This window comes from Myxocyprinus asiaticus, chromosome 39 (assembly GCF_019703515.2).
Source record: "Myxocyprinus asiaticus isolate MX2 ecotype Aquarium Trade chromosome 39, UBuf_Myxa_2, whole genome shotgun sequence".
Classification (NCBI taxonomy): Eukaryota; Metazoa; Chordata; class Actinopteri; order Cypriniformes; family Catostomidae; genus Myxocyprinus; species Myxocyprinus asiaticus.
This window is the reverse complement of record NC_059382.1, coordinates 3,354,418-3,366,691: the sequence shown is the minus strand read 5'-3', so window position 1 is coordinate 3,366,691 and position 12,274 is coordinate 3,354,418. Positions and strand designations below refer to the sequence as shown.

Here is a 12,274-nt window from a genome sequence, read left to right as displayed (position 1 = left end):
TGTGTGTGTTCAGGACAGAGAGATGAGGTGTGCTAAGGCAAGCATCATGATCACTATTGTTCATACTTGCAGTTAGCGATTTAAACAATCCCCCAAAGTGTTGCACTGTACATAGATGAGTGATACCTCAAAATGTGCGGCTTGTACTTTTCTAAGAGATTGGATTTACAATTTTCAACTGGAAGACAATACAGCTGGTTGAAAATCCCATAGATTTACATTAAAGTAGGGACCTACACCATTATCTAGAGACCAGAATATCATAGAGACTGGAGACTTGGAGATAGGCTTTAACCCTTAACCTAAAAGTATTAACAATAGTAATAGTGATGCTCAAAAGATTTTAGAAATATTCCAAAAAAAGAATAGGGAGAGATCATAGATATATTCCCAAAAAACATGCAGAGAACAGTGAAGACTTTGCTTAAGAATTCCATAGCAACCAAAATCCTAATAAAAGAACTCACTGTCTCTCTCCTCGAGCAGTTTGAGAAATCTAGTGTGTGTGTGTGTGTGTGTGTGTGTGTGTGTGTGTGTGTTTGTGTTTCAGATCTGAAATATAGGGCACTAAAATTCGTCATGCTTTGTTGTTTTCCTTTAAAACCGTGTATACATTCATAGGAGTGTGCTCCCATAGATAAACAAACACTTTGCTTTTCCATTTCAACACATTTAATACACTTTACTATCTCTCTCTCTCTCTCTCTGTGTGTGTGTGTGTGTGTCTTTCAGGTGATGGAACTCAAAGGTCAGATGCTTCACTTACCTGAATCCAACTCCATCATGTTCCTGGGCTCTCCACGTGTTGATAGGCTGGAGGAGCTCATGGGGCGGGGTTTACATTTGTCGGACATCCCCATGCATGATGCTACACGTGATGTCATCCTGGTAGGTTTATCAGACGAAATCGTTTCATTCGACACCGGAATCCAGAAACAAGTTTTTTTACGTCTTTCATTTCCTGGGGAGTTCGTTTGACAAACTGTCATAAAATAGGCGATACACACACACACACACACACACACACACACATATATGCGACTGTAGTTTAATTCTACAGCTAAATTAATTGATTGACTAAAGTTAGATTAATGAACAATATTAATTTGGCTATAGAATTGTTATTATTACTACTATTACAAGTCATTATTTATTGAATTGAACCATTATATAGAAGCATTGTGTTATAACTTACCACAACCCTTCACTGTGGTAAAATCACTATGATGCACAACCTCTTTTGGATTATTGCTTTATTGTAAAACAAATAGTTCCTTTAAATTCTGATTTGTATAAGCTGCAATCAAAGTCAATATATATATATATATATATTGGTTAAATGCAAGCTAAAGTGATAGTTCACCCCAAAATTTTTATTCTCTCATCATTTATTCACCCTCATGTCATCCCAGATGTGTATGAGTTGCTTTATTCTGCAGAACACAAATGAAGATTTTAAGAAGAATATCTCAGCTCTGTAGGTCCATACAATGCAAGTGAATGGTGACCAGAACTTTGAAGCTCCAAGAAGCACATAAAGGCAGCATAAAAGTAACACATATGACTCCAGTGGTTAATTCCATGTCTTCTGAAGCAATATAATAGGTGTGGGTGAGAAACAGATCAAGTTTATGTCCTTTTTTTACTATAGATCTCCACTTTCACTTTCACATTCTTTATGTTTTTGGCGATTCGCATTCTTCCTGCATATCGCCACCTACTGAGCAGGGAGGATAATTTATAGTAATAAAGGATTTAAATATTGATCTGTTTTTCACCCTCACCTATCATATCACTTCTGAAGACATGGAATTAACCACTGGAGTTGTATGGATTAATTTTATGCTGCATTTATGTGCTTTTTGGAGCTTCAAAGTTCTGGCAACCATTCATTTGCATTGTATGGACCTACAGAGATATTCTTCTAAATAATCTTCATTTGTGTTCTGCAGCAGAAAGAAAGTCATATGGATGGCATGAGGGTGAGCAAATAAGAGAGACTTTTCATTTTTTGGTGAACTATCCCTTTAAGCTCAGTCCACATCAGTTGTGGCATCATTTAGATTACCATATAGAAAAATAATTTTCTTTTTTCTTTTAATTCAAATATCACAGTCCACAGTAAGGCACCAACAATAGAAGTAAAAAGGGCCAGTCCATTAACATTTTAATACACACTGTTTTAAAAGTGGATCCTCTCTGACGTAATGCTTGTCTAATCACTTCTGTTCTGTAGGTTGGTGAACAGGCGAAAGCCCAGGATGGACTGAAGAAACGCATGGATAAAATCAAAGCCACGCTGGAGAAGACCCATCAAGCTTTAGAAGAGGAGAAACGGAGAACCGTGGATCTTCTATATTCCATATTCCCCGGCGACGTGGCACAGAGACTGTGGCAGGGACTTCCTGTCCAAGCCAAGAAGTTTGATGATGTCACTATGTTGTTCTCCGATATTGTGGGGTTCACAGCGGTTTGTGCGCAGTGTACGCCAATGCAGGTCATCAGCATGCTTAACGAACTCTACACACGCTTCGACTACCAGTGCGGAATACTGGACGTCTATAAGGTACACACACTCAGATTGCTAAAGCGTTTTATTGTTTTTCCAAATTCATGTTAGTCAAGATTTCTTGTTCTGTTATTTAGTTTTTCATGACTATTTTACACTCTTTCTCTGACAGTTAAACAGGCTGTTTTTGGTACTGCATCTTTAAGACATTTAAGACTAATTATATGTAAATGACTTGTGTTATGATTAGATAACTCCTCTGTGCTGCTGTAGTTCCTCAGGGTGGGTCAAGTTGCCGAATACTGAATAGTTGTTGATATGTGTGGGCTGAAAAGTGGGCGGTTATGTGTTAATGAGCTTGTGATGTCATAATCATCATGATGATTTCTGATCGAGTCATTTTTGCAGTTCATTTTCAATAAACTGTCCGGGTGGACTGGGGAGGGAGTTTTGAGTTGCGAATGTTTCTTTTTTTTTATTTTTCAAAAGAACCAGAAACCTCCTGTTTTGCATGATTTACATGACCCCTTTTTGATGATTCTCATGAAATTTGTCAAGAACGCCTAGGATACAACAGAGCTAAAGGCACCTCTTCCCACCCCTTTCTGGTCACAAAGTGTATCAGATAAAAAATAAAAAAAAATTTCTTTATATTAAATATTGATGGAGCAACATAAGTTGTGTTATTTAATTTTTTTATATAAAGGTGGCAAGGGGGGCTTTTACCCCACACTTGGGATTATAGTAATATAGTGTAGACATAGGGCAAAATTTGTGATTTTACACAAATACTTTTGAGACCGCAAGATGCTTTTTGAGTAATAATTACAAATGTTTATTCAAAGTAACCACTTAAGAAAAAGGTGCACCATTTCCTGTTTATTTCAATCACATCTGGCATAACATAACATCTCAAGTATTCTATAAACAAATGAATCTCCATTGTGAGTTCACTTAGAACATTCTTCATAACAAATCTATTCCCCAAACTTAAGAAAAACAATGTGTTTTTTTTGGGGGGGCTTTAGCCCCTACAAAAGGGGGGCTTTTTACCCCAAAAACGATCCTTTAACTTATTGATTTAATCATAAACTTTTGATTTAATCAACTTCAACAACACTGAAGATTTTTATTAGCTACATAAATTTGCAACATTTACAAAGTAATTAAATATTAGATCAAATTACTTCAAAATCAAACTGCACGCAATGACCTCTTGGATCAGATTTTTTTTTTTGCTTTGCTGTGCATTACGACAAAAAGGTATTTAGGAAAGTGCTGTGGTAGTTTTTGTTGCTATTTAGTGTTTTGGGAGGAAATCAAAAGTGCCTTTTATCCCGAGGGGGCTTTTGCCCCATCGTATTCATCAGGTCATATCTCGCCCCAAAATCAAAAGAAAATGAAGCCTATTTAAGGTCCATTATGATTTTTGGACCTTTTAAGTTATTTTAATGACAATTAACCACATTTCTTTTAATTTTGGGGTGAAATATGACCAGGACATATTCTTGACCCTTTAAATACCCTTTAAATACTCCACTATATTAAAGAGCTCTAAATAAGGCGGTAAAGAAAGACTTCTGTGTTTAAAAGCTTTTAGCTTTACAAGCTGATGTTTAAGACAATGAGAACACACACACACACACACACACACACACAGTGTGGACTGATACAAGTTCAATGAAAAGGCACTTAGTGAGTGTGTGTCGATAAATTGTTTACATTACCGTAAACAAACGTGTGTGCGAATTGCCGATGCCAGCTATAAACTACACACAGACACACACACACACACAAACTCTTTGTCTTTTCTGCAACCTGTTTGTAAATGCCTTGTTGTTGTGATTCAGTGTTGGCATCAGTCTCAGAGAAAGAGAGAGATATTCATATTCATGCATTCATCACCTGCTCTGTTTGAAGTGTTATTCATTAGAGAGCGTTTATATTCTGCTTCATATCTGACAGCAGCCGCCACTGAGCGTCAAGGGGCTGAATCGAAGTTTGTGTGTGTGTGTGTGTGTGTGTGTGTGTGTGTGTGTCGCTATGAAATAACAGGACATGTGGGGGTGTGACAGTGTTACTGTAACACAGTAATGAAATTCATCCTTTCTTTGAATTAAAATCAGCATAAATTAAATTCTGTACAATAAATAGTATCATTTGAGGGGGGGTTGCGGCGTGAAGCATTTCCATGTTTCCACTGATCATGGTATAAATATTGGGGGGTTATCTTCAGCCGGTCCCTCGATAATTAAAATAAATTAAGCAAAAATGGAGGTTACAGTGATGCACTTACAATGGAAGTCAATGGGGTCAATTTCTGGGGGGTTTAAAGCCAGAAATATGAAGCTTATAATTTTATAAAAGCACTTACATTAATTCTTCTGCTAAAACTCATGTATTATTCGAGCTGTGAAGTTGTTTAAACTTTTTTTTTTTACGGTCGTTTTAAGGTTTTAGGATTTACGGTCTTACGTCGTCATGGCAACGAAGTTGTAAAATTGGCTATAACTTTACACAGAAGAGGTAAGTGATTTTATCACTCTAAAATCATGTTAACACATGTTTACATCTTGTGGCTATACTTGTGAAACAGTGAGTATTTTAACATTTACCGATTGGCCCCATTGACTTCCATTGTAAGTGCATCACTTCCTTTAATGAGATTCACTCTACTGTGTGTACATCAACAGTAAGAATCCTCTTATTGTCATCTCTCTCAACAGATAGAAACTATAGGTGATGCGTACTGTGTGGCGGGAGGTCTCCACAGGAAGATTGACAGCCACGCTAAGCCAATTGCGCTCATGGCTTTGAAGATGATGGAGTTGTCAGAGGAAGTGTTGACGCCTGATGGGAAGCCAATCAAGGTGAGTTGGAGGGTTTGTTCAGAGCGGCGTACTAACATATACTACTCAGACTGACAAAATTTTAAGGAATTCTGCTATTAAACATGATTTTTATTTTTTTAATTAAGTTGAAATTTCATGGACTGATGGCTTCAACAGAAGCATATACCATTGATTAACAACCTCGGATCTGACGTTAGGTCTTTCTTTAAAGGTTGATAAGTTAATCGTTAAAAATCAGTTTGCCTAAGGAGAAAATTAATCAGATTTTTACCTCCGAAACCAGACTGTTGCGCTCTATCGGGGAGGTTGTCACAGTTAAAATGTTTCTTGCACAAAGAACAAAGATGGATTTAGGGATTTGGTTGGCGTTCAAAGTTATGCAAGAGCTAGCTAGCGATTATTTGGTTAGCTTTTCTTCATTGCACGTTAATATTGTTAACAGTGGAACAGTGTTGTTGTTTGCTCTCGTTTAGATGGAGCCAGTGAGTGAAACGGTGTCTCTGAGAGGCCCATATGTGTCTTTTGTGTGTGTGTTTAGAAGTGACTCTGAGCATGGTATGTCGTTTGCATAGTGTAATGAGCACAACATTGATTGTGTTTGTTTAAACTGTAGACAAGCATTAAATGTGACGCAGAAAACCGAACTGGTGTCTGTTTGTGTGTGCATCAGTATTCTTAAGAGACTGACTCTAGTCTGTTGTGTGATTGACAACAAGGCCATGAATAATATCAGGGTCGTCGCCGCGGGCAACCGTGCATCAACATTTAAATGTATTAACGTGTGCATGGACTGTGCGTGACATGGGAACGTTAGTAGTCATTTGCCTTTTCAGTAACGCTGCCATTTAAAGGAAGCTTGGATCAGTTCATGCAGTAGACCTGTGTATGTACACGTGTAATGCTCAGAAATGTTATAAAACCTACATCCTAACTGAAACAAGCACATATGTGACTGGTTTAGATTGCACTAAATAGACAGTGTTGGGTAAGTTACTCTAAAAATTGAATTAATTACTAACTACTAATTACATCATCTACCATGTAATTAGATTACTGTACTAATTACTCTGAAAAGTAATTGCATTACCTATTACTAATTACTTTCTAAAACCAATTATCAACCTCGACCAGATGAAAAATACAAGGATAGACATGAAACTGTTCTTTTAATTCTTTCAAATAAATCATATAAAATCAAATGAATTATTCATGAACTGGTCAAAGAATTTAAGGGTGCGGCGTTAAATTAAAAAACATATATTGGAACATTAAACATAAAATTTCGATTTTAAATTCCCTATTGTTTTATATAGAATTGTTCTAGAGTCTATACTGTATTTAATGCAATTACATCAGAAGTGTAACTAATTAAATTACTGAAAAATTAAGAGTAATCCCTTACTTTACTTTTTTAATGAAAAAGTAATTTAATTACAGTAATTCATTACTTAGTAATGCATTACACCCAACACTGTAAATAGGCAGCAACAAATAGCACTCTTCAGAAGAATCGCACAAGAGACTCGACTCACAATTGATTCTAGTGGAGTTTGACGTTAATATGTTGCTAAGCTAGTGGTACAATACTCCGAAAAGCATAAAAATACACCACACACTCAAATATTGGAAAAAATAGTCCATTCGTAATTCGATTGAACTGTTAACTAGTTAGTTTCCCTTGATATACTTGTGAGAGTTTTAGGATGCCCTTTACAAAAAACAATTAGAGTTCTGACAAACTTGATGCAAATTTCCCACTCATTATTTTCACATACAAATGAGCTTGCGATTCGCCGCAAATGTTTGCCAGAAGTTTGCAGCTCTTCTCTGGGAGTGGTGAACCTGCAGAAAACCTTTGGCGACAATGAAGATTTGCGGCAAGTTTGCAGTTTGCCAGAATTCTTGATTTTTGTAAGTGGTTTCAGTACTTCAGAAGTACATGACATGTTAAAATCAAAACACTGTTTACGTGGAGCAAACTGTAACACATAAACATACGTTGATTTGCGAGGAAAAGTAATCCTATTTACTTCTGATTTAGATAACTCTCGCACGTAGATTTCTCGCACGTGCTTTAATAAAAATACAAGAATCACATTTTGCTTTTAAACCTTTCAGCTCACTTGCCTGCCTGACTTTTAGTTGCCTGCTAGTTTATTATACTGTATAAGTTAGTTTCTACAAACAAATTTAACTAAATGTATTTTAATTTTCGTCTATGGTAATTGAAATGAAATTATTAAAATACAAAACACTTCTTTTAATGCCTTTTTCTTGTTATAAAGATCTTTTCAATAACCATTAGATCAGTTACTTATGAGTTGACCAGTTGTTATTCAGAACTGGTTCGTTTTTTATTTTTATTTTTTATACCAGAACCGAATTATTGCCATGACTTTTGTTTCTGTTAATGGTTCTCGAACTTGCATTCTTCTGCCGATGCAGACAGAACACTGTATTAAAATAGTCAAAATGACCCAGCCTGATCTCATTAATATACGTCGCTATTTGTACGTTTATATTTGTAACATTTAAACATACATGTTTGTGCGTTTCGATGGACGCTAAAACGTACAATATGGACATTTGAAAGCATCTAAAACGTAATATTTTTAATGTATTTACAGCTTTAGAAACATTAAATATTGACGAATCCATTACATCTATATATGAATACACAAATCGATTATAAATATATTTGTACATTTTTACTGTTTTATAGATATTTTAGATCCCTTAACCCAACCTCTAAACATAACATTTATATATATATTTTACAGCTGTTAATCCCACACCTACTCCTAAACGTAACCATAACTATTTATTAAGCATATAAAACACGTAACAGGCAGATACATTTAATCACAATCATTTATTCAGAAAAAATCAGTACAAAAGTAGTCCAAAGGGCGATGTGCTGCATCCGATGTGCTCCCTGATGTCATACAATAGCATTGCATGAGGTTAAGAGTAGAATTTAAATTATTAATCGTTGTAAATCTTCTCCTGATGCACTCCATAACGGCGCTGTTATATCTCATTCAAACATATACATCGCAGAATACTGCATGTCTCAAATGGTCATGAGACACCTGAGAGCCAATGAGCATTTGACATCACTGCCGTAAAACCGCTGGTCGTAATGCTTGGGCGTCGGGCGCGACGTTTGTACGTTTCTATAGGTATTAATACATAAAATGATGATGTTTACATGCTGTCAGTACGTCAGTATTGTACGTTTCGGTGTCTGTGCAAATGTAAGAGAATGTATGTTTGCTACAACCAAACTTTATGTAAGAATGCATACGAATTCACATGAGATCACGTTGTATGACCAGTATAGTCTAAATTTCCGAACAAATGACTCTTATGAGGTGGTTCTTTTGAAAATACAGCGCAAAACGTACAGCGCGGCCAGTATAGTCTGATTCCCTAACGAATAGCTGTTCCAGTTCTTAATTAAATGTCTTAAATAAAAAGTCTGTGTTTACACACATTTGGCAAGAATCTGTGCCGTTAAAATCTGAAATGATCACATCGTTTAGTAAGAGACTGCTGAGGGCAGTTAATCCAATAAGAATTGCATTTATTATTTCCAAATATTTCTTTCTCAAAAGCACTAAAAATTGTAACTGAACTGTTCAGAATAATATCTGTTAACGACTCCCATCCCTACTCATGAGGTTACATTTCGTTTACGATACTGCCTTAGAAAATAACTTTATGTTGACAATAGACAGCAAGGCAGCTCACTAGGTTTTGGAACAAAGTTGTTGCTAATATTACTCTTTCTCTGTATTTCTCTGTCTTTCTTTCTGTCTCTCTCTCTGTAGTTGCGGATTGGAATCCACTCGGGTTCGGTGCTGGCTGGTGTTGTCGGTGTGATGATGCCACGCTACTGTTTGTTTGGTAATAACGTCACGCTGGCCAGCAAGTTTGAATCGGGCAGTCACCCGCGCTGCATCAACGTCAGCCCAACCACATACCAGTGAGAACATACACACACACACACACACACACACACACATACACACACAGGGCCATAGCAAGTAGTTCTGGGCCCCGTGAATATATATTGCTCTGAGCCCCTTACCTATTAAAATAATACAGTTTCAAATTTGTTGTAGGCCCCCCTGGACCTTTGGGCCCCTAGAATCATTACCACCTTTCACCCCACTAGCTATGGCCCTGCACACACACACACACACACACACACACACACAGGTCATGTTTTTTCAGCTGATGTGTAACTCTGGTGCAGTGGAGACAGTCACACCTGTTTCTATGGCAACCTGCTTCAGTGAGGATCGTCAAGGACGATGCAGTCTGCAGTCAAGTGCAGCTCTGAAGATCTGCTCATACAAATACACACACACACACACGCGCGCGCAAATTCAGGATTCAGAATGCACCAACGAGCACCTGCATTTGCAGACATTCACAGATGAATAATCAAGAACAAATATATGCCATCACACTCGTCCACACATTCACACACAAATATATGTACATGCATACACACACACCTAGACTCACACACATGTCCACAGCAGTACTAGAGGTCTGCTACCTTAACCGTGTCCAACAGGACCCGACAAACCATCGGGTTTCGTTTTTTTTCTCTCTCTCTCCTTTTCTCCCCAATTTGGCATGCCCAATTCCCAATGCGCTCTAAGTCCTTGTGGTGGTGTTCGCCTCAATCTGGGTGGCGGAGGACGAATCTCAGTTGCCTCCGCGTCTGAGACCGTCAATCCGTGCATCTTATCACATGGCTTGTTGAGCGTGTTACCGCGGAGACCTAGCACGTGTGGAGGCTTATGCTATTCCCCGCGGCATCCACACACAACTTACCATGCGCCCCACCGAGAGCGAACCACATTATAGTGACCACGAGGAGGTTACCCCAACATGACTCTACCCACCCTAGCAACCGGGCCAATTGATTGCTTAGGAAGCCTGATTGGAGTCACTCAGCACGTACTGGATTCGAACTCACGACTCCAGGTGTGTTGTCAGCTACCCAGGCCCCAGGTTTTGGGTTTTTAATAATTGAAAAATAAATAATTATTAATAATTATTTATTTTCCCTACTATGCTTACATAAATCACAGCCTGTTGCAAGAAATGCATTTGCTTGAGGAAGAAATTCACGGTCTCAGGTATGGGCCCTGTTTGGGCTTTAACTTAATGCCTGTGCAGACGTCTAAACAGCACACAAATATATGCACACACTCTTGCTATGTACTTTATGTCATAGTAAATAGAATATGAGCGAATTCGTTTAACATTCTTTAATTATTCTTATTTTTCAGACTTTTGCGTGATGATCGCTCATTCTCCTTTGTCCCTCGCTCCAGGCAGGAGCTTCCCGACAACTTCCCCAAAGGGATACCGGGAATCTGCTATTTCCTGGAGGCGGGCAAATCCCAGAGCCACGCCTCCCTCACCAGCACTCGCTCCGCCCCCGTCCGCAAAGTGTCCTATAACATTGGTACCATGTTTCTACGGGAGACTAGCCTCTGAGATGGCCCCGTGCATTCACTATGACATCACGTAGACTAGCGTTGCCTATGGCAACTGGATGCCCCGCCTCTTGAACCAGAGCTTCGGCCCCAGAGGTGATGAATGGACATGGGAGGTAGAGGATGGCCCTGCCCTGGCCCCACCCCTTTACGGAGCCATGGAAAATTGTATTCTAAAAAGACAATAAAAACAAATATATATATATATATATATATATATATATATATATATATATATATATATATATAAATAGATATTTAAAATAAAGCCTTCTGCTCAATGACATTGCTAACAATGACAAACAATCAAACACAACATACAATAGTACTCTAGTGTACACATACTGTACAGTACAAATACTATGGACAAAAATATGTAAACACACACATTGCTTGCAGCATTGCAAGTTAAAGAATTCACACGCATAACTTGGTGCCTTTACTCTCCAAATACATTACATTACACTTAAACTCATTTCCACTATTTACACAATTTTACATCCTTTATTTGTGTTTATGTGTGTGTCCAACCATTAACCATGCTTAGATCCCCGGTATACATGCGAATGTGTGTTCCCAATTAACCATTGTTAGTTCCCATTTGTGTGTCCTTCTACCATTAAGCACTGTTAGACTGTGTACAGTGTATGTGTGTGTATTTGTGTGTGTATGTGTGTGTTTGTGCCCCACTTTGCGTTTAAAGGAATAGTGCACCCAAAAATTTTAATCCTGTCATTATTTGCGCACCCTTATTCTCGTTTCAAACCCATTTACCTTTCTCACACGGAACACAAATGTAAGAATTGAAATGAATATCTTGGACGTCTTTTCAATATAAAAATAAACAGCAGTTGATAACCACTCCTTTTAAAGCTTAAAAAAGGACCCAAAAGTATCTTAAAAGTATTTCGTGGGACATATTCCAAGTCTTCTGAAGGCATACGATAGGTTTTGGTGAGAAAGAATCTGAAATTTATGTCATTTGTTAGTGAATATATTGACATCTGTTGCTTGTTCATGAGCTGTATGAGAGAAACTCGTTCACAGTTGCTTATTTTATGTGAAAACTCATGTTGTTTAGAGCTAAAAGCAAAGCAAGTTCTCACATCAATGTCTGGCACTGTGGCCACATAATAAAGTCATACAGGTTTTGGTGTGAAACAACCCAAAATTTAAGTCAGTTTACTATGTCCGTTGCTAATTCTGAGTGCTATGAGAGAAGCTTGTTCACAGTGGCTCACGTGTTGAGGCAAGAACTTGTGTAGTTTAGCACTAAAAGCAACGTCTGTTTATGAGTGCTATCCCTTACAAAAAATGCTAATTTGCAGCAAATTCACAACTGATTATTTTCACATGCAAATGAGCTTGCCGCAAATTGTCCATTGTTGCCA

At 37.7% G+C, this 12,274-nt stretch overlaps 1 protein-coding gene across 1 annotated transcript in view; it reads left to right on the top strand.

Annotated features, from left to right (window-relative positions):
* Window positions 1–11,056, top strand: part of LOC127429606 (guanylate cyclase soluble subunit alpha-2-like) — a 35,929-nt gene extending 24,873 nt beyond the window's left edge. Inside the window, exons 5-9 of the mRNA XM_051678728.1 lie at window positions 733–888; window positions 2,237–2,566; window positions 5,236–5,379; window positions 9,195–9,349; window positions 10,674–11,056. Of these exons, the coding sequence (XP_051534688.1) occupies window positions 733–888; window positions 2,237–2,566; window positions 5,236–5,379; window positions 9,195–9,349; window positions 10,674–10,884 (996 nt within the window). The 3' untranslated portion in view covers window positions 10,885–11,056. The remainder of the gene's footprint in view (window positions 1–732; window positions 889–2,236; window positions 2,567–5,235; window positions 5,380–9,194; window positions 9,350–10,673) is intronic.
* The last annotated feature ends 1,218 nt before the right edge of the window (window positions 11,057–12,274 follow it).